The 23,598-nt window shown below is 37.1% G+C and overlaps 1 protein-coding gene across 1 annotated transcript in view; it reads left to right on the forward strand.

Annotated features, from left to right (window-relative positions):
- The window catches only part of LOC126457961 (heparan sulfate glucosamine 3-O-sulfotransferase 6), a 148,636-nt gene that overhangs the window by 34,659 nt on the left and 90,379 nt on the right, over window positions 1-23,598 (forward strand). The window contains exons 3-5 of the mRNA XM_050094717.1: window positions 2,896-3,098; window positions 10,819-10,992; window positions 14,180-14,399. Coding sequence (XP_049950674.1) covers window positions 2,896-3,098; window positions 10,819-10,992; window positions 14,180-14,399 — 597 coding nt within the window. The remainder of the gene's footprint in view (window positions 1-2,895; window positions 3,099-10,818; window positions 10,993-14,179; window positions 14,400-23,598) is intronic.

Consider the following 23,598-nt stretch of genomic DNA (forward strand, 5'->3'; position numbering starts at 1 on the left):
AAGGTTCACAGAATAATCACAGTGACATTAAATACAGTGTTGTGGCACAGCTACAGAGTTGAAGCTGTAGTGAAAGTAATGTCAGACATATGTAACTTCAAGCTACTCTTCAGTGTGCCATCACAACTTCCATTACCAAAAAATTATCGAACCAAAATAAAACATTCTTGGTGTTCAGTTCTGCTTCTCAGTCTTGTTCTAAAAGTCTGTTCACTTAAAAATGCATAATTACAGCAAGACAAAAGCTGTTACATATGAACAAGCTGTACTGGTTTTTATAATGTTCAGAAGGGGGATCACCATTACCCCAAAGTAAGTGTTAGAAGCTTTCCTTTTGTCTCTACTGACACCTATATTTAGCCATTTCTGGTATTGGGAACTAACTTGAAATTCATTTTTAGTGAGGTAGCTCACTCTCTTAAGATTATGTACTATTTACAGAAACATAGAAACTCATAGACTAATGGAATTAAACTCTCTGTGGATCAGTCTAGGACAGGAGTTCCCAACAAAATTTTCTCGAGAACCCCCTCATCGAGCATGATTGGTACCTTGTCATATCACAGTATCAAGTACCTAAAAAAGCTAAATTAAGAGTCTTTTTATATGTTTTCTATTTTTGGTACTTAGAAAAAACATTGACATATTCATTATTGAAACAATATTGAGCGGCCAAAACAAAAAATCTGTTATCATACAAAATATATTTAATATATTTTTTATTCTAATAGCTTCTTGCGGACCCCTCTGGCATAGCTTGTGGACCCCTGGGGGTCCACGGACCACCTGTTGGGAACCACTGGTCTAGAATATTCAAAATCGTCCACACACAAGGTGAAGTACTTTTCTTCTTTTTATTTCATCTCTCTCTCTCTCTCTCTCTCTCTCTCTCTCTCTCTCACACACACACACACACACACACACACACACACACACACACGGCAATACTGCTAGTATTCTCCCGTTAGATGTAACAGGAACACAGTGCGTTGTGTCAGTCTGCTATCGCATGCTCATCCCTAAGGCCAAACTGTGCCTTCCAGTACTAGTTTACGAATTAAATGTAATGTGTGTACTAGGGTGAAAGTGATCATCAACATAAGAAATTCTTTATTCCAACAGTCTTCTCAGTTTGCCTGCTCCTGCAATAGTAATGTTGGATGCTCTAAATCAAAACACAAATGTAAATAGCCAGTGAATTTTTGGAACATATTACTAGTACATGTGCCTTAAAATGGGGACGAATATGTAGCATTTGCCATCATGAAATTGTGAAAGGAGCCAAAAGATTATGCAAAAGTCTTGCTGATACAGTAGTAACTAAGTACTGATGGTATCCATTTTCAGGATTAACTACCATGATCAGTTTACCCATATCTCTTACGAGTGCAAATTCTCAGACCACAAGATTATTCAGCTAGTGGATTCTAAGACAGAGTGCTGAAGATCTAATGTTCACAGCTTGTATTTTATTTACTTATGTGGCAGGCTTTCTAAAGTGGGATGATAAATTATCCCAGGAACTACAAGTGGGCAGATGCAAATCCTCAAGTGGTCAAGGAAGCAAGACATAGTGTACACTTTAGTATTAACTAATAAACTCCCACTGCTGATTCTTTAAAGAATAAAAGTACCATGTATAAAACATTGCATTTCCTGAACTAGAAGTCATAAAATGATGTAATTTGGAAGGTATGTTAAGTGATACATGTGGATTCTATCTGCAAAGTGTGTTGTGAATAGATTTAGTAGTAAAGAAGCAGCAAATGCCTGACACTGCAATTGTATTGTTTAGTGCACGAACAGCAAAAATGTAGTTAGTGTGAAACTTTTTTTTTTCATCATTTTGTGTGTGTGAATATGTGTGTGGCGAGGGGGAAGGGGTGGGGGTTGAAGTGAGAAAAGTTTCATAAGTATAAGTTTTGAAATTATATGTACAATTTATTGGGAGCCTCTAAGTGCTCACTCTGTCAAATACTGGATGAATATAATCCGGGCAATGTACACCATGAGTTATGGTGCCTCAAGGTATGTACATAAGTTAAGATTATAGCTCTTAATGAGTAATTCATGACAGCATTGTATATTCAGTCAATAACTGTATGAAATATTAAAAATCAAATTTTTGTTGCCTCTGGAAACCATTACATAGGCAACTTTCAACTGGGGCTATGCCACAGGTTGGCTTTTGAGTAATACAGTTATACAGGCAGCAATCATGGGTGACGTGAGCCGTAGCCTTTGCTAGAAAAGTTAACAGATGCTGCTTATCCCCAGTTTTTATGTGGCAAATTACCCAGACAATTGAAGAATATTATCCTTGCAGTAAGACAACAGATGCTTTTTATGCACAGTGGATACTACCCCATTTTCTGCACCTCGTGCAACAGTTCCTAACATGAACATTTAATGAGAGGTCATTTGGTGGAGAAGGACCAATAGCATGACATCCATATTTATCTAAGTTTTGTCTGTTACATTTTTGTCGGTGGGGACATTTAAAGCCATTGACATGTTTCACACTCACCAACAATGTGCACATGTTACAAGAGAGTGCGCGTCCCGTGCTCGTGACCAACTCTGAGGGCAGCCAGATGTTTCGCAGGAGTTGGTGTATCTGTGTGAAGGAAGGCCAGAGAATGTGTAAGAATGAGTGGTAACCACGTTGAACACCTCCTCCTCCTGGAGTAACAACAAAGAGATGCCCATCAAAGGACAGAATTATCCATGTGTCAACAAATATTTGTTTCCCTATGTATGCCCTTGAGACATTTTTCTACTTTTGATCATTATTATGTCCTGTAAGAATATGAGAGTTATTTTGTAAACATCACATAGACATTATAGCTTAATTGTTATATTTTATTATATTGTGTATTATTTTGGTATTTATAGGATGGAGCTCCAAAATATCGATTCCTGAAACATCAGGGACTTGAACCAAGTCGTAAATTTCCTGATGCCCTTATAATTGGCGTTAAGAAGGGTGGAACAAGAGCTCTTTTAGAATTCATAAGATTACATCCTGATGTAAGAGCAGCGGGGTCAGAAGTTCACTTTTTTGATAAATTTTATGCAAAGGGTTTTGAGTGGTACAGGTATGCAATTAATTTCAGTATCCTACTGTAGAGTTAGGACATTAACTTCATTCTTTTGCTCAATTTATAATACTGTGAAAGAGAAATTATAACTACAGATAATTAAAAACAAATTTAATGGAGGGCACATCCTTATTTATGTCAAAATATTAACCATTAAGTGGGCATGCCCTTTTTTATAACAATGAGGGAGCAATGGCATATTTTGTACACCTGTAAGCCTCGTACCATCAACTTCAGTGCCCAGTACGATGCTTTAAGAATAAGTATGTGAAACTCAATATGCTTCATCTGAAATGACTCAAAACTAGATAGAAAAATAAAATAATATTTTTTTAAATGAGTTGCAGTAATTTGTGTCTATAATTGCTACTTGTGTGTGAAATGTGCAAATCATGGGAAAAAGCCTATAGTGTGTCAAACTGGAATATTAAAACTATTGCCTTATTGAAAGGTAATAGTTTGTAATTATCATAAAAGTTCGAATTTTTGAGATTTTAAGGAGGATTATTGATCATTCTTCTTCTTCTTCTTCTTCTTCTGCTTGATACTTTTTGAGAATCAAAGTTGTTTTCTAGAACAGTGCCATTCACTCTGGCACTCTATAATTCAGTGAGAGTTTGCTCTTGCTCCAAGGAGCTAGGACCTAAGAGTGGGAATACTCTCTGCTATAACACAATTCATGCAGCTATAAGAGAATTGTTGAATGTGCCATACTCTACACGATAAGCTGAATAAAAAGCAAATAAATACAAGTGAAAAAAAAGACACGGAATAAATGTATTTACAATCTAAATGAGTAAGCTAACATTCAATCACTATAACCAACAAATGACTTACTCCTACAAACACTGTGAAACTAAAGCACAGTGAAATCAATGCTGAATAGTTTTTTGTTATTTCCTTCTCCTATGCCTTTGCTTTTCCTTGCCCAGTCTCTCAGTGTAGGGAACACAATTCATCTGCTATTATTGGAATACAGTTTAATTTATTCACCTTTAGAAATGGTTTCAAACAATAACTATCTTATTAGAAATTTTATAGCTGATTTCCATATACAGATCTCTTCCTGTGTGATCTGCAGCCTGCAATTAATACTACTTTTTTTTCACCAAACGAAAATTGCTGTTCCTATTGTTGCAAAAATGGATTCATTTCTTGCTATTGTTGTCCTAGTACTAAAATTACCTATATCTAAATCATGTTTTAACTTACTTTGTTTAACATGCTGGCTTTTATGTCAAGGATTACTGCCTTACACTCATCATTGACATATTTGTTGTACCCTCTGAAACACAGCAAGATAAAATCACTCCACCTACTACCATTCTACTACATCACTCCACCTGCTGTCATTCTACTACTCTTACATAACTAAATCTACACACCTTAATGTGTAGGCAGTATGAACTTGGAACTGTCAAAATGCTTTCCATACAATGTATCAAGTAATTTTATTATTCCATATCATTGTTTGTGATCAGCTGATTATAATTGTATACTTAGTTATAATTAAAACATTGTTAATTAAGAGAACTTAGTAATCAAATTTGTTACAATAGTATGCTATAAGAAAATTAGTGTGAGTTATTCAGTAGTTTTGAGATGATTGAAGGCCTGATTTCAAAATTTTCCAGTAATTAAATTAATTTTTCCAGAAACTAATCAATTTAAAAGATTCACAGTTGGAGTTCGACCATACCCAATGTATTTGTGACCTTTAACCCATTATGTTTATTAGATTCCATGATTTGACATTATACTTTCCTTGCCCTAATTTTTATGAACCAGATAACATATGCTACATTATTCAATCAAGACCTTAATTAAGAATTGGCATGGTTACCAAAATTTTGAACACAGCAATTTTTATATGTAAAGGTAATGTACCACGTAGGCATGCAGTGTGCTAATGAAATACTACTGTGAATTTTTATGCATTTCTAACCAACTACATTTTAGTTAAAGAAGATCACTTTTGGAATGTAAGGATCATTTACATTACTAAATTTTCATCCTGTCGTTTTATAAGCTAATATGTATTTACTGATACTGCAAAATATCAGTACGCCAGACTGCAGATACAACACCCAAAAATATTCAATACCTACATGTACAGCAATCACTGTGCCAACATCTCTGCATAACTCACTTATTAAACAACATGTAGTCATTTATCTTCATGAAGTTTGATAAAAACAATCTGCGAGTAACTTCTGTTCTGGTTGTATTTGAGCATCAACAACATGGACATCTTTTTATTTTTGTCAGTGATCAGAAAGTTTGTTTTCAGTGCCAGTGGTCAAAACCATTCATGATCAACTTGCAGAATGCAGATTTAAAATGTACCATGCACAGTTGAGATCAGAATGCAAGGAAAGAAAACATTTTATAAATCACCTTTACAAGCAAGCAAACTAAATAAATAGTAGAAGTTCTATTTATTTGTTTTATAAATAAAAAGTGCTTTTGCTTGCTGCACTGTATTTTATTTCTCCCAGAAACATTTCGCCATTTTCACTTTTAGGCATCATCAGTGGGTTAATTCTTCACATTTTTTGGTTGGCATCTATACTTCCTCTCATCTGGTCACATGCTGGATGTCTCACTACAGCATTATATGTCTCATCAACACGATGAGACACGTGAATTCACAGTAGTTCCATCTTGAAATCACAGTTTTCGGTCAAATATATATAATTAGTGACAGAAGACTGATAATGCATCACTATAATAAGGGCAAACAAGATGAAAAGTGGGAAGAAAAAGAGTTCAGAACATAAAAACATGCTTATGTTTCGGAAATAGAGCTGTATTGTGACTTCCAACATGTGACCAGATGAGAGGGAATGCTGGTGCCAACCAAAAATGTGAAGAACTATCCCACTGATGATGCCTTAAAGTGAAAAAGACAAAACGCATCTGGGACAAATAAAATTCGGTGCAGCAAGGAAAGGTGGTTTTTATTTACAAAACAAATATTTCTGTGCTTGATGTGGAGGATGGCCATGCAGACAAACTCGTCAGTAGAAGTTCTGTTCTTGAGAAGGAAAATTGGTCCTTATTAGCTGTAATTGAGTAGAGTAGTATGGCTTTGTATCACTGCTATTATGTCTGAAGTTGACTCACTTAATTGGTTTCTTAACTCTGGGTTTTCTGGATGAGACTCTGATGCACTATACCACCAACCGGTTTCAACCCGGCGTAGGGGGCATCTTCTGGGTGGTTACACCATTGGTCGACTGCTGGTGGTGTCACTCCTGTCTACATAATGGCAGTTTCCTATCGTTATGTAGACAGGAGTGACACCACCAGCAGTCGACCAATGGTGTAACCGCCCAGAAGATGCCCCCTACGTCGGGTTGAAACCGGTTGGTGGTACAGTAATAATAAATGCGATTAAGACTGTTTTTGAATAATTGATTAATCATACTAATCACTGCTTCATCTCCACAACCATGTTGTCCAAAAATCACCAGGAAGTCTGTGAATCCATATCAGGTTTTGCAAACCTCTGTGACCAAAAAAATAACATGCTGTGGCAATGTAACAGTGATTTTGTCATCATTGTTGAATGCCAAGTGTCATTTTCTTGTCAAACAATGAAAAGCCCAGGATGGGATAAAAGGACAGTCTGCTATTAACCTGATAGAGAACTTGCTGATTCACAGAGAGGCACCACAAAAAGATTGTTAAACAATTTAAATGTTCACAAGGCCTCGGCCAGCCAAAGTGGACAGAAATAGTGATTTTGTGTGTGTGTGTGTGTGTGTGTGTGTGTGTGTGTGTGTGTGTGTGTGTGTGTGTGTGTTTTGTACTTCAGAGGAAGTCTGCTTGCCTGAAAGCTTAAATGTACAACAGTCTTTTCTATGTGCCTGTCTGCAACTCAAAGTCTCCTGTATATGGTAGTACTGTTGTCATTTTGATGTGCTGTGTTTGAGTATCCAGAAGGCAAATCAGTTTTGACACTGTCGGCGCCATTGCAGGTAATACCTACAACTCCTCATAACAGTAAGCATATGATGTGCAGTGAGGACAAAAAAGTGCTCCAAAGTTCATTGAACACTGCAGCGTTGAGAAGGGAAGGCAATTCTCTGCATTATTCACTTCATAAATCAAACCATGTATGAATAAAAATGAGATGACTATGAAGACGTCAAAAAAAAAAAAAAAAAAAATTGCGGGGCTTACTCCAATAAGTGCCCTGGCAATCACATGATTGTGCAGGTGAAACATATTAGAAACATCTAGTATCCAGACAAATCCTAGATAGACAGTAATCTCACCTGTGCAAAATACTGGCAGAAAAATGATAATATAATGTTACTGCACATGCTGACACCCTTCAAAAGATTTGTTATTACAAGTGGTAGGTCAATGAAGGGCTTTGTCCTTGGATCCTAACTAATGCTTGGGGAGTCATCTACTCATGGTGATTGCCATAGGTAAATAGATTTTCATAACTTTGAGAGGCACCCCAGTATTAAAAGAAGTCAGCCATCATTGAGGAAAATGTTCCATACTGCATTAGATAGAGCAGTCACCATGTTAGTATGACACAAAATTAATTGTGGTTCAATGGCTGCAACAGAGTGGTATTACCTGTAGCAACAACATGGGGAGGGATGTTATCTAGTTTACACCATGGCCACATAGAGGTACCCAAGAGCACAATATCACAGCTGACTTCTCAACAGTAAATTTGCAGAAACTTAGAGAAGGCAACTACTGTCTAAGAGCGGGGAAGCCAATGCAATAACAAACATCAGTACATAGTGGAGCTGCAATAGAATTTTGTGAAAAATTCTGTTTAGGAAATTATTAAATGTGCTTCTATTTCAAACAATAAGGACTACTCTGAGGGATCACTAACAGATGATGCTACTGACAGCTTGATAGATTAGTCATTTTAATTTTTACGAAACAGCATTCATTTTAATGGTGATGGGAGTGATGCTAATTTACACCATTCCTCTCACATCTTAGCAGTCTGAACTGTTTCCCTCCACTCCCCACACATATCCTGAAATGTTTAAAGACACCGTGGAGAAACTATACAGTCAGTGTCATGGCCCAGAAATTTTATAACACATCAAAGAAAGATAAGTGGTATTTATAGCTGTTTAAGTAATTCTTATCATCAGTTGTGGAATCATAAGGTTCAGTGTAGTTTCTTTTTCAGGTGACGCAGTTATAGTAATTACTCGCAGTAGATATACAACAAAATAGAAAATTGCAAGTTATATGTTTAAAAGAATTATTGATTTAAAAAAATCATTTCTGCATATCAAGTGATTCAACAGCAGTGGCAGATTCAATGCTTGGACAAGAGTTAATAAGTAAAACAAAACCTTCAAATCTGGTGGTATACATTTTGATGAGAATCTAAGTTGAACACACATTTGGCGTTTTTTAGACAACTCAGTTCAACAACTTTTGTACTTTGTACCATTGCAGTTTTTTTTAGAAAATTAGATCAGTGATTTAAGATACATTACTTAATTTCTTTTGATAATAACCCATGAATTTTTTTTTAGTAAGATGGAAAGACAGGAAAAGAAGAATAGTGTTCATATATGATGGGATCAGAATTGATTTCATTCTCTCACAAAATGTGTTGTAAAATAATACAGTACAACAGGGATAAAAATAACCATAAATACATTACTAGTTGGTTACGTTGATTACTCTTCACTGATATTGACTTGGAGTGAATAGTGGTGTTACCAAAAGTTTTCTTCATTTACCTAATTATAAAAAAATGCTGAATAGATGTCAAAGCTTAACCTTAGAAGCAAGTTTCTTCTGAGTAACTCTTTCCATTCTGTAGAAAAATTTTCGGTTAGAAACTTGTAGCATATTTAATGCAAAATAATTACATAATTACTCCTGTTACTGAAGGGAATACTTTTTACTGTTATGAAAATCCACCTGTAAATTATCAACATGCTGCCTTATTTAACAGGCCATGAATTTATTTGTTCCATAACATTATGATAGATTATGCAAACAGAACACACAACTCACTAACTAACTACTAAGAAGTAACATGCAGATATTTTGGTGGAAGAATAGCTACCTAACTTGGCAACTGTACATGTTGGGACATCATAGCTACATCATAAAGAGAATTAAATGAAGTAAGAATTTGAAAATTGCCTACTGGCAGTCACCTTCCTGCTTCTTGCCATTAATACATTAGTACACATTCCTTAAAGGTGGCTACTAACTCCATTCCTTGTAACTAAATGTGACGAAAGTTTATTTTTATGGTTATGATGTACAACACAGAACTTGTAAAAATTAAAACATTTATGTGGAAGACTGGATTGCTCTTCTGCACAAGAGGAGGTGTTGAGTCGCAGACAGGCATGGTGGAAAAGAGTGCTAGAAATATACAGCTTTCAGACTAAATCTATCATCAGACATAGGAAACTCACTCACAAGCACAACTCTCACACATGTGGCCACTGTTGCCTCCAGGTATTAAGGCCTACTGCAGCTGTGTCTGACATGGGCAGCAATCTAGTTGGCATTGGTAGTTTGATCCCATAATCTCACCGTTCACTAGTCCGTGTCCTCCACTTGCCTATCCCCTTCCCTACTCCCATCCCAGTACTAGTTTTGTCTTCTGTCGTGCCAGTGAATATATGTATTTCTTTTCCCTTCTCTACTCCACCCACCCCACAAACATAGCCTCCCGATGCTGCAACTAACAGCCCTGCCCTGTCCCTTCTACATTCCTGCATAATCCCACAAGTTACAGTAGCAGCTACCCCTACCACTACCTCTGCCCCTTGCTAGCCCGTGCTTCTTCCATACGCCCACTTCCCTGTCCAGTTAGATAGCTGAGATGACTCAGATCCAGTCTGGCAATGAAGATGAGAGTGAATGAATTGTGCTTGTGTGAACGTGTTTCAGTTTTGTATGTCTGATTATGGACTTACTCTGAAGGATGAACATTTCTAGCATTCTTTTTCATTGTGCTTGTCTGCAACTCAGTGCCTCCTCTGTACACTGAGTAGCAATCTGTCATTTCCATGTTGTTATTGTTCCATACTGGGCTTTTCACTGTTTGAAACTTCTGTGTTGTAATGATAAGATAGACAGATACAAATGTGCAGACCTATAGCTTAACAGAGCTGAAATTTCTAGTGATTGGCTTAATGTGGTAAATAAATTATTGAGATCAATGGCAGAATGGCAAATGCATTGCTAGTAAACACAACTGAAGAGATGTATTGTTCACCAAATTGAGTCACCAAATTATAAAAAGAAAGAGACTTAATTTTAGAAGGTAAAATAAAAAGTAATCTCTGCTTAAAATGTGAATATGATTTATTATGTATCCCTTGAGAAAGAATGCTGCATATAGGATGTTTTGGGATAGCATGTTACCTGTTTTTACTAATTCCAATCTTAGTCACTGTTGCTGAGAAACCTCTAGCTATTCGCCATCTGGACTGATACAAGCCATTGTCTAAAAACAAGTTTCATATCAGTGTTCTCAGTGTGCTTGTCTACTAATTAGTACTTACTTCCAGTTGAAGTTTTGCTTGTTGTGTTACTAATTGTTTGTTCTCATTGATGTCACCATAAGCTTGGCTTAAAAATTGATTTTGATAAAAAAGATAAGATGGAAAGTCACTTCACCTAATAGTATCATACCATTGATTTCAGCTTGCCAATATATACCACGTTTGTTTCATTCATTTAACAGAAACCGCATGCCACCAACTCTAGAAGGTCAAGTGACTATGGAAAAAACACCAAGCTACTTTGTTACAAGAGAGGCTCCACAGAGAGTCTATGAGATGAGTCCCATAACAAAACTGCTTGTGGTAGTACGAGATCCAGTAACAAGAGCAATTTCAGATTATACACAAGCTGTCAGGTGAGATAATTATACATATGTTCGTGAATTTTCACTTCATTTCCACATAAAAATGTAAATGTTGTGTGACTAGGGCCTCCTGTCGGTAGACAGTACACCGGGTGCAAGTCTTTCGATTTGACGCCACTTTGGTGTCTTGCACATCGATGGGGATGAAATGGTGATGATTAGGACAACACAACACCCTGTCCCTGAGTGGAGACAATCTTTGACTCAGCTGGGAATTGAACCCAGGCCCTTAGGATTGACATTCTGTTGCACTAACCACTCAGCTACTGGGGGCAGACATTTCCACATGTATAACAATAACTTGTTTCTTCTTCTTCACTTTACCAAAAAATTTTGATTTTTTTCCCACAAACTCTATTACATTTTCATTAATGGATCATGATATTAGATTTAAATTTTGGCTTGCTTACTGCATCATCATAACTTGTGAAGTGGGAACAGTTTTTGATGTATTCAAACAGCACTACAACATGCTAATAAAAGAGCATAGAATTTTTGTCTATAAAGAATTACTCAGGTGCTGAGAAATTTAGAAGTTAAATATAGACAAATATCCAATACCAATAGATTTCTAATTATCGCTGTGAATTTTGTGCCAGAGTAATGTGCCAGTACATCTATACGTCTGATTGAAACTATTTGTTATTTGACAGTTCTCACATAGAGCTACTGTATTGCCACATCAGCTACAACTGAGGTAAAAGTTTAACAATTGTGTGTGGGCTGCTAACACAGGAATAACATATATCTGCTAAATGGAATTGCTTAGTATCCGATAACTGATTGGTTGTGTTCATTGCACTGCTCAAGAACCCTTGCATCAATGGATGCTTTATTTTGTGACATAAGCAGTGGCAGAAACTTCACATGTGCCGTGGTGACCAATGATTGGTTTGTCAGCTAAAGTATAGATGTTAGTGAGATGTACTGATAAAAAATTCATATCTAAAACAAGTAATGCAAATTTTGGTGTTCAAATATCCACATTGTTAGTTAGATAGAGGTATTGGTTTATATAATAAAGGCAGTAAACAATATTATTTATTAATTTATGTATGGCAGAGCAGAATTTCATTTAGCTGTAGCTAAAGAGTGGAGTAAATTTAATTTCTCTGAATGTCAGTTGCGAAATATTTTGTAAATGTTACTTCTCACTTACAAATAAAACAGAGGTGATATGTTAGCAGAAATTCCCAAGATAGCAGAAATTGCCAAGAATTTATTTGCCCTCAACACAGTCTTCCTGAAGAAAGTAATGAAAGTAATTAGATAGTATATGCTGATTCTTTCAAAGAATCAACCTGTATTTTTTACCCAGCCGCGGTCTCAAAACGTCAGTTTCCAACAAAATAGAATGAAATAATATATACCAACACCATGCTCTAAAATGATTCCCTGATTGTATCACGGATGCACAGACAGATCTGTGACACGGGGGTCTTTAGCAAAAGTTTGATTATCTAAACAGATAGGCATTAGTTCCATATCCCACTATTTTATTATCACAAGTCCTTAGCTTCCTAGATAACAGTTTTGTGTTTGCCTGCTAATGTGGTATTGTTTTTGTAAAGGAGGAAAATTTGTATTACCACGTGGACTTTACTAATATTTTACATTTTAACTGTCCACTTTCGGTATTTTTATAAATGTGACTCAATCTTTTCTATACTGGGTCAAATATATGTAAGTAGTTTAGCAAACGTACATCCGCTGTCCACCCATCATGCCTCCTATAGCGATGGTTTTGTTTCCATCACCTCTGACAACACCTGCAAATATCTTCTGCATTGCAGAGCAGTCAGTACTCTCATATCTGCTGCCACTCACCCACCTTCCTGCTTGTGGCATGGTAAGGCTCTTCTCATTTATTGGATTCATACATTGAAATTGTTTATGTGCGTTACTAGTTTACAGCTTTTGTCTGGCCCATTTGGTTTTTATCCAGGTTTTATTTTTAACGTGCTATTTGTTTACAACTTGACGTGACTGATGTGGAGTGGCTCTAAGGCAGTCGTCTTTCTGCTATGACTTGTTAAAAAGAATTTCTGTGAGTATCCATCAAGTACCGCTTTATAATACTACTTTTCAGTATCCCTTAATTCATCAGACCATTGTTAAGGATTATTTGTAAAAAAAATTTAAAAAAGTTGTTGACATGAAACCGGTTGTTACTTTTTATTAAACGTATTTTTACAGCCTGTGTGGATCATTTCATTCAGAATAAAAATAAAAAAAAACCTGAAATAATGAAGCATATTGTAGGTCATGGCAGAAACACATATTCAGAAGAAAAAAGTAAATGCATAAAGCAGAATGAGCACTGATCCAGAGGCACTTTCATATTATGAACAATATTGTATCATATTAAGAAAACTTGTAAAAACTATTACAATATTATTTGCAGTTTGCATAAAACTGATTGAAAGGTAGAAGAAAAACTATATTGTATATTGTTTAGAGAGGCCATGGAAGCAGACATTTATTACAGCAACTCTATTAAGGAGAAGGGATACCTAATGAAGAATATTACATGTCTAACAAACACTTCAAAAATTATTTTTGAAATGTGAGTGTGAAAATTGGTTTGTAATGATATTAGAGTGTCATTGATATTTAACATCAAATTATAAGGTAATTATATAAATTTTTTACACAGTAAAAAGTGTAAGACACAAATATGAGAATTTTTGTGTGTCTGCAGTCTACATGTGTGGTAGGGAGTGTCCATCGTGAAGTGCTAGTAGGGAAACAAACAATAGAATATCCATAGCAGTACATGTTGCAGGGGGACATTTTTTGTCCATATGAATTCCATTAAGTCAAACTGTACCTTTACAGTAAAAAATTTTTAATGCTACCACATGCCAGCTCTGAGTATTTGAACAATGTTAATAATAGAACTGTAACAGGAAGGAAGCACCATTGCCATAATTGGTTAATCTTTAGTGAGATTATCAAAGAAAATTTGAGAGAACAAGAAGTTACTCATTTTGCTAGTTCAATCAAAGTTTCACTGTTTTGGCAAGTTGCTTTAAGACATCGTTTTGTTCAGTGTATTCTAAATCATTCAGGAATGAATAGTACACATTTGTTTTTGCAAGAATCATTGTTCTGAACATCTTACTGAAATTGTCTGTTCCATTTCTTGAACCTTTGTCAACTTACTAATATTTTGCAGCAAGAAACTTGATATGCCACAGTTTGAGGAGTTGGCTTTTTTTAACTTTACTGGAAGAGAAGGTAAAACAGTGGTGGATACTTCATGGGGACCTGTGAAAATTGGTATTTACGCACGGCACTTGGAACGATGGTTACGGTGTTTCCCATTGCGACAGTTGCATTTTGTCAGTGGAGAGCAGCTTGTAATCGACCCAGCAGCAGAGATGGCTAGAGTGCAGGTATATTAGCTTCTTGGCATGAGGTATTGTATTAGTTAACCATGTCTTGTTGTAATGAAAACCCCTGTCACAACTTCCCCTCCCACCATCATGTATCTCTCTTTCAGCAGAAATCATTATAGTCCTACATGTTTTCCTAACCAACTACAGTCTCTTCATTGTGTGTACCTACCGATATTGTATAATACCATATTTATACGGATCAGTCAATAAATATTGTGAAGTTAGAGTTTTATAGTGGGTAGCTTTACTTAATAATTTTTACTTGTTGCTATGAATGTAAAGTTTATTCCCTGTATGCTGTGTAAATGAACATACATTTATAAAGAAAATGTTGAAATTCTCAGTGGCATTAAGAGACTCTTTATGAGTATAAATGCCACTGTCGTACAGTTTGTGAGGAATAAGTGATTTCATCAGCAGTTTAAAATATTATACACCACAGCTCTCATGACTCGTAGGGCATCTACTTTACTGCCAATGTTAGATTGTTTCATTGTCCTATAGAACCTTCCTGGGAACAGTGCAACTAAGAATTATCTTTCCAACACATCTGAGCTCTCTTTAACACATTTAGTTTAACCTTGTTGATCAAAGTCATTTGTCAGTCATTAGCTTTTCTGTTCTGTTACTTTTTCCTTGTTTAGTTTCATTGTGCTACATCACCATTTTATTTATTTCCAGCTCAGTATTGTTTGTTTATTTTTTTACTTCAGTCATCTTTTATAAAAGATGTTTATAAAGTAGTGGACAGTGCATTGGGGTATTTTTATGATATCTTGTACAAATGTTAGAATGTACCGGTAATCCTAGCTATTATAAAACATTTGTCAAAGGTCTTTGCCACTGTAATAGCAGTCTACATGATTTATGTTAAGGTTTCCCCCATACTTCAAACACTCTCCCTTAGTGAAGCTCAATGCATGCCTAGTTTTATCTTCAGTTTCACCTACATCCTATAAAAGAGATCAGCACAACTTTTGTGTTTCTGTTAACTCATATTCTAACATTTCTCACGGTTCCAGCTGACCATGGTGGAGCTTCTAAAGATTGAATTCCATACTTAAATGGACATCTGAGTCTCTTCCTTCAGTCCGATCATTCTGTAGCTCTGCAGCCCTTCCTGACACCATGCTATTTCCCTAAGCTGACTCATACAAAAGTCATTATAACTTTTAAACATGATTGCCATAACAAAGTATGTGCATAATATCATTTGCTTCCTGCAGCAGTCATTGTTGAAGCTTAGCGCTTAACAGTTGCATTATATGTAGTGATTTCACTCGTAAATACCTAGGTTTACCAAAAGTAAAAGGTAAAAATCTGTGGTAGGAGCCCGTGACTGTGTCTTTCTTCATTGCAGCACCAGTGGGAAGAGGGTAGGTGGGGAGGGGGGGGAGAGGAGGAGGAGGAGGAGAGTGGCAGTGCATCCATCATCTCGGCCACCTTTTTCCTCCGATACTCATTTTAATGCCGAGCTGGGTGGATCTGAGTCTGTCCTGGAGGGATTGGAATGGGAAACATCCCCATTCCTATCCAAGATTAAAACTGGAATCTGTAAGATCCTGATAGGCCACCATGGCCAGTACATAAGGCTGCTATCAGGTGAATAATGTTGCTGCTACATTTCATAGATGTATTTTGAGAAATGGGGTGTATTTTAGGTTCGACAGGCCTTGCATCACAGATACAAATTACAAATATTTGCTTTGACACAGAGCGCCTTGTATTGTGACTGGAACTGACAGTTGTGTTCTGGAAATTATTAGAAAATCAAAACCCAGGCAGATGGATATTGCAAAACTTATCTGTGTAAACTGAGTAGGATACTGTTAGTAAAATGAAAACTGCAACACATTTTACAACTAACACTGCTTTGTGGGCAGGCAAAAATTAAATGATTATTTGCCAATGTGAAATGCACAAAGTGCGCAGTGCCTCAGGTGAATTCTGTTGGTCAACTGTGTGTATGATATTTATGCAGAAGGTATTGAGAAAATGAAATAAATTTGTTTTTTGGTGGCATCGTAAATAGCCAGAAGAAAAATGTAAACTGAAAAATAATGTTCTTTACACTAATGTGCAGTTATATAAATAATGGTTATCTAAGCAGGCAAAAAGGAATACAAACGTCTCAAAAATGAGATCGACAGGAATTGCAAAATGGCTAAGCAGGGATGGTTAGAGGACAAATGTAAGGATGTAGAGGCAGCACTAGGGGTAAGATAGATACTGCCTACAGGAAAATTAAAGAGAACCACTTGTATGAATGTCAAGATCTCAGATGGAAACCCAGTTCTAACCAAAGAAGGGAAAGCAGAAAGGTGGAAGGAGTATATAGAGGGTCTATACAAGGGCGATGTACTTGAGGACAATATTATGGAAATGGAAGAGGATGTAGATGACGATGAAATGGGAGGTACGATACTACGTGAAGAGTTTGACAGAGCACTGAAAGACAGTTGAAACAAGGCCCCGGGAGTAGACAGCATTCCATTAGAACTACTGATAGCCTTGGGAGAGCCAGCCCTGACAAAACTCTACCATCTGGTGAGCAATATGTATGAGACAGGCGAAATACCCTCAGACCTCAAGAAGAATATTATAATTCCAATCCCAAAGAAAGCAGGTGTTGACAGATGTGAAAATTACAGAACTATCAGTTTAATAAGTCACAGCTGCAAAATACTGATGCGAATTCTTTACAGACGAATGGAAAAACTAGTAGAAGCTGACCTCGGGGAAGATCAGTATGGATTCTGTAGAAATGTTGGAACACATGAGGCAATACTGACCCTACGACTTATCTTAGAAGCTAGATTAAGAAAAGGCAAATCTACGTTTCTAGCATTTGTAGACTTGGAGAAAGCTTTTGACAATGTTGACTGGAATACTCTCTTTCAAAGTCTTTAGGTGGCAGGGGTAAAATATAGGGAGCGAAAGGCTATTTACAATTTGTACAGAAACCAGATGGCAGTTATAAGAGTCAAGGGACATGAAAGGGAAGCAGTGGTTAGGAAGGGAGTGAGACAGGGTTTTAGCCTCTCCCTGATGTTATTCTATCTGTATATTGAGCAAGCAGTAAAGGAAACAAAAGAAAAATTCGGGAGTAGGTATTAAAATCCATGGAGAAGAAATAAAAACTTTGAGGTTCACCGATGACATTGTAATTCTGTCAGAAACAGCAAAGGACTTCGAAGAGCAGTTGAACGGAATTTACAGTGTCTTGAAAGAAGGATATAAGATGAACATCAACAGAAGCAAAACAAGGATAGTGGAATGTAGTCGAATTAAGTCGGGTGATGCTGTGGGAATTAGATTAGGAAATGAGAGACTTGAAGTAGTAAAGGAGTTTTGCTATTTGGGGAGCAAAATAACTGATGATGGTCAAAGTAGAGAGGATATAAAATGTAGACTGGCAATGGCTAGAAAAGCGTTTCTGAAGAAGAGAAATTTGTTAACATCGAGTATAGATTTAAGTGTCAGGAAGTCGTTTCTGAAAGTATTTGTATGGAGTGTAGCCATGTATGGAAGTGAAACATGGACGATAAATAGTTTGGACATGAAGAGAATAGAAGCTTTTGAAATGTGGTGCTACAGAAGAATGCTGAAGATTAGATGGGTAGATCACATAACTAATGAGGAGATATTGAATAGAATTGGGGAGAAGAGGAGTTTGTGGCACAATTTGACGAGAAGAAGGGACCGGTTGGTAGGACATGTTCTGAGGCATCAAGGGATCACAAATTTAGCATTGGAAGGCAGTGTGGAGGGTAAAAATCATAGAGAGAGACCAAGAGATGAATACACTAAGCAGATTCAGAAGGACGTAGGTTGCAGTAGGTACTGGGAGATGAAGAAACTTGCACAGGATAGAGTAGCTTGGAGAGCTGCATCAAACCAGTCTCAGGACTGAAGACCACAACAACAACAACATCTAAGGGTGCATTAGGATCATTAAACTGGCAAGCAGTTCAGTGTACTTAAGCAGAAAACCTCATGTGACATGAAAATATTTCATCGAATTTGTAATGTGATTACCACCATTGTTATGTGATGTCTCTCACAAATGACTTACACTGAAACACAGCAAATTGTAGTTTCTGTAATGCACTATAAAAACGAATAATAGTATATGAGTTTAAATTAATGGCCTAGTTGTAGCTGGTTGTAGTGTGTAGTAATGTGGATGGTACTTGAAAGAATATATCATGAAACAGTAACTTTATCCTTCTTATAAGTGACATCATAAGAAAGATATTTCAAGGACCAGACTTACTATAAAAAAATCACAAAAAATTAGATATGAAGTATTTTGCGTTACATGTTTTAGAAACTAAGCATAAACTTTGCATTTCCCATCCATGTAGGCTCAATATTATATTGTGGTAGGTTTTGAAACATTGTGGTAAATGTAGAGGGACACAAATTTTTTGCATTACTAACAAGTTTAATTTCATATTCCTCTGTTTTAGTGCATTGCACAATATTTTGTTGGATTCTTCTTCTTTTAAGCAGCTGGGATATCCACCTGAAAATGAGCCCACTCCTTTCCTTATGAATATGAAGGATACGGACCAGAGACCAAGAGCTGTTGTTGTCTTATTATTTATTCCAAGACTTCACTGATTTTATATAATTCCTCTGCAGTTGTAATATTTATGCCAGTGTTTGTTTACAAGAGTTATCAAATCAAATCAAATTAAAGTAAACAAATCTCTAGTGATCGAAGACTGGTATAAATACTGCAATGCCAAGCACCTGGATCACAGTGTCTTCATCGTGCAGATGCCACTCTTGATCAGAATTGTTCCTCAGTTTTTACACGAAAGTCTTAGAATCTTTTCATATGCTGACCTGCATGTTAATGTTGCACAGTGTAGGCTTTAACTATGCATGTGTTCATAATATAGGGAAGCCTTTTGTCACATTTTCTCATTATTTCTATCACTAGAATTGTGGTCTTTCTTGTAAACTTTTAGGAGTCAAAATTTTTATTGCATCTGAAATGTTATTAGATTCAAAATTATTGCTGAAACCACAGTTTACGAGATTTTAAATGGCCTCTTCTTCAGGAAACCAATATTGCCTGCAGGTCAGTTTGAATAGTGAGAACAAAAATTTCGAACTATTATATCACCACACAGAGAAGAAACCCAAAGAGAAAAACAACATGGAAAAAAACCATGTACTTGTAATTTGTGTTCTCTTTTATAGTCTCACAAAATACTAAAGTCACAGCGCATGTTAGATATTATTTTCTCAACAACAACTCTTTTTGTATGTAAACCACATTAAATCCGATAGTTTTGTGTGGTTGTATAGGTGGTCATATAGGTCTGAAATTCACTGCTGGTTATCTAGAATGAATGACGTGGCTCATCATTAAGACAACAGATGTGTATTCACAAAGGACACTGTCCATGTCTGGCCATCAGACCGCTTAATCAAATGTTGGGATTGTTGCTTTGAAAGAGCCCAGCCAATTTCCATTGCTATCCTCTCATAATCTATCTAAGCTTCTTGTCATTGACAAGACATTAAACCCTAATTTTCCTTCTTTCCTGATTATCTTTTTTCACTTGCCCTCTGTCGTTATTAGGAACAAGTGGAAAGTCACATCTGTAGCACACTGTTTCATCAGAGTTGCCTGACCCCAGGAAAGTTTGTGTCATTGCAGCTGTATGACACCTATGTATCAGGTCCTGTTTACCAGACGTGTTTGTCATATGCCATTTATGTTTGGAATTTAGACAACATATTTCCATAATATTCTTCTGAGTTATAAGAAGTGTCATATTGTAAAATGATCTTCCAACATTTTGACTAATATTGCAATTTGACTTTTGCTGGCATACTTGGGACAGAGTAAATTCAGTATTACAGCTGCTAATAAAGGCCACTTGCAATAATGGGCAAAATGTTGGAACATCATTTAACTACATAACACTTCCTACAAACCAGAAAAATCTTATGGAAATTGACTCCAGCAACAAAAGTCTGTGAATGTGGGTGGCAGTGTGTTTGTTTTGTTGTGCCAAGTTCCTTGTAAAAAGCTTGTGAAAACTGAAGAAGAGGAGAAGAACATTATGCTTAAGGAAGAGGATAATGTGAAGAGATTTGTTTATAGTATCGACATTCTTTCATGTAGCATCGGCATGTTTTTTATTGAGAAGTTGTTGGTTAGGATTCTGACATTTACAATGATCATTTTTATTTTTAAAATTGAAGTTGGCAAATCTCCTTGATGATACCGAGTCTTAAATATTAAATATTTTCTTCCTGATGCAGTCACTCACTTCAAAAATCTGTGTGTGATATTAATAATTCATTGCTGTACACAAATAAAGCTTTAACATTGTGATCTTCGGGTGAATACATGCTTCTTATAGCTATAATTTGGTTTTTGGTACTACCTCACCAACATCAATTCAATTCAATTTTTATCATCACATAACATGCCTTATACAATCAAAGATTGTGACATAGGTGACTTGTCAGTTTTACGCTATATATAACAATACTAAAAATAGACAATACACTAATAATATATATGGTGTAACATCTTCAAAGAGGTATTTTAATTTCAATTATAATGCATTGTCACCATTCATGAAATCTTCTACACTATAGTAACATTTATCTTTCAGATATTTTTCCAGGTCTCTTTTGGTACCTTTTACATTTGGGTCATCCATATCTTTCCATATTTTATTTACAAATTTCATGCCCATATAGTATGGGGTTTTTTCATATGATTTTAAACGGTGGGTAGGTAACATGTAGCTCGTTCTATGTTTAGTATCATATTGATGCAAGAAGAGGTTGCCCTCGAAAAGTTGTGTGTTTCTTTTCATGAAAGTGAGAGTTTCATAGATGTATATTCTAGGAATGCTCATTAGATCCAGTTTTACAAATAAAGGTTTGCAGTGTTGCTTTGGTTTTGCTCCCATCATTGCTCGGATGATTCTTTTTTGTAGTCTAAAAGCTCTAAGTAAATTTGTTTTTTCAGACCCCCAGAAAATTTTACTATACCTAATGACTGAAACAAAATATGCATTATATACAGTTTTTCTTACAGCTAAATCAGTAATACTATACAAGATATTCATAATATATACAAGGCTATTCAGTCGACCCAGTATGTTGTCCACATGGTGACTCCATAACAGGTTTTTATTGACTAACACGCCAAGGAATTGGACACAGTCTGCAGTCTCTAATTTTTTGTCCATATACCTTATTTCACTTATAGACTGTGAAATGTCGTGCAGTACTGAATTTCACTCATTTCTGTTCTCGGAGTTAACATGGCGACATTTCTACATAATTTTCCATTTATTTACAATATGAATCAATTTGACATCTTAGTTACACACTGTTTGAAGATAGTTTGTGTGTCATTTGTATGGCCTCAGATTTCGAAAGAGATTAAACTACTTGCACAGTACAAGTTGGCTTCCGCAACACTGTTTTGTGACTGAGTGGACAGGGTAATAATCTTGCAAGTATGGTGTGCCAGGCAAGTGGAACAATGTTAATGAGTCATTTGTGAAGATCCCATTTCCTAACCACGTATATCTCAGACTTCACCCCTTATACAGTATTATGAATGGAGTTGGAAGAAAGCTAACATCCACACAGGGAGTGCTAGGACTTGACATAAACTGTATGCGTAAGGTACAAGTATATTGGGAGTGGAAAGGAACATCTTCAGCAGTTGCTGATCTCCCTCCCTCCCTCCCTCGGGCTTCTCTCTCTCCATCCTTGCCTTCCTCCTTCCCCCGGCCCCTCCCTCCCTCCCTCCCTCCCTCCCTCCCTCCCTCCCTCCCTCCCTCCACCCCTCCCTCCCTCCGTCATTCCCCCCCCCCCTCCCACCGCCAAATATTTGAGAAAAGTTATGAAGAACTGATCGTCTTAGAGCATCTGCATCACTTGACCAAAAAATACGCATGTGTTGAAAATTTCTCTTTCTCAAGAGTTAATGAGCTATAAAATCCTATTAAAATGAGGGAAACTGTCAGTAAGAGACTGACTGTTGGTGTTGGTACATGTTGTTGTTGTTGTGGTCTTCAGTCCTGAGACTGGTTTGATGCAGCTCTCCATGCTACTCTATCCTGTGCAAGCTTCTTCATCTCCCAGTACCTACTGCAACCTACATCCTTCTGAATCTGTTTAGTGTATTCATCTCTTGGTCTCCCTGTACGATTTTTACCCTCCACGCTGCCCTCCAATACTAAATTGGTGACCCCTTGATGCCTCAGAACATGTCCTAACAACCGATCCCTTCTTCTGGTCAAGTTGTGTCACAAACTTCTCTTCTCACCAATCCTATTCAATACTTCCTCATCAGTTCTGTGATCTAATCTTCAGCATTCTTCTGTAGCACCACATTTCAAAAGCTTCTATTTTCTTCTTGTCCAAACTATCTATCGTCCATGTTTCACTTCCATACATGGCTACACTCCATACAAATACTTGCAGAAACGACTTCCTGACACTTAAATCGATACTCGATGTTAACAAATTTTTCTTCTTCAGAAACACTTTCCTCGCCATTGCCAGTCTACATTTTATATCCTCTCTACTTCAACCATCATCAGTTATTTTGCTCCCCAAATAGCAAAACTCCTTTACTACTTTAAGTGTCTCATTTCCTAATCTAATTTCCTCAGCATCACCCTCTAAAAGTCTTTGATGTCCATGATGTCTGGCAAGGATTCAAATTCCGCGGCGCCTGGTACCAGATCCCTCCCCCCTGAAACTTGTGTGTAGGGGCGGAAATGCCCCGGATGGTACCGAGGTGGGCAGCAGTTGGAAGAGGAGCTGCGCTCATCAACCGCTATTGGCGTGGAGGAAGGGACGCCCGAGGTGTCCATGATAGCCGATCCAGAGTCCAGGGCAGGGCAGGGGAGGGAGATGCCAATCCGCCTGGGGGCGGCGAGTGCCGGCAGCAGGCCCGCAGGGAGACGGCAACTGGGAGCAGGGATTGTGACTCGAGGACCACGTCTGCACCCGTAGGAGGTAGAGGAAGAGGCGGCGGCACGAGACCTGTGGGGCCCACTCGAGCAGAGCTGATTATGATGGTGGCACTCCACCACTTTTGACGCCTGCTTCGATGTCACATGGCGCCCATGGGCTGCGACGACCGTGGCGGGTGTCCAAACCGCCTTGTGCCCATACTCGCGGGCCCACACAG

This window comes from Schistocerca serialis, chromosome 2 (genome assembly GCF_023864345.2).
Source record: "Schistocerca serialis cubense isolate TAMUIC-IGC-003099 chromosome 2, iqSchSeri2.2, whole genome shotgun sequence".
Classification (NCBI taxonomy): domain Eukaryota; kingdom Metazoa; phylum Arthropoda; class Insecta; order Orthoptera; family Acrididae; genus Schistocerca; species Schistocerca serialis.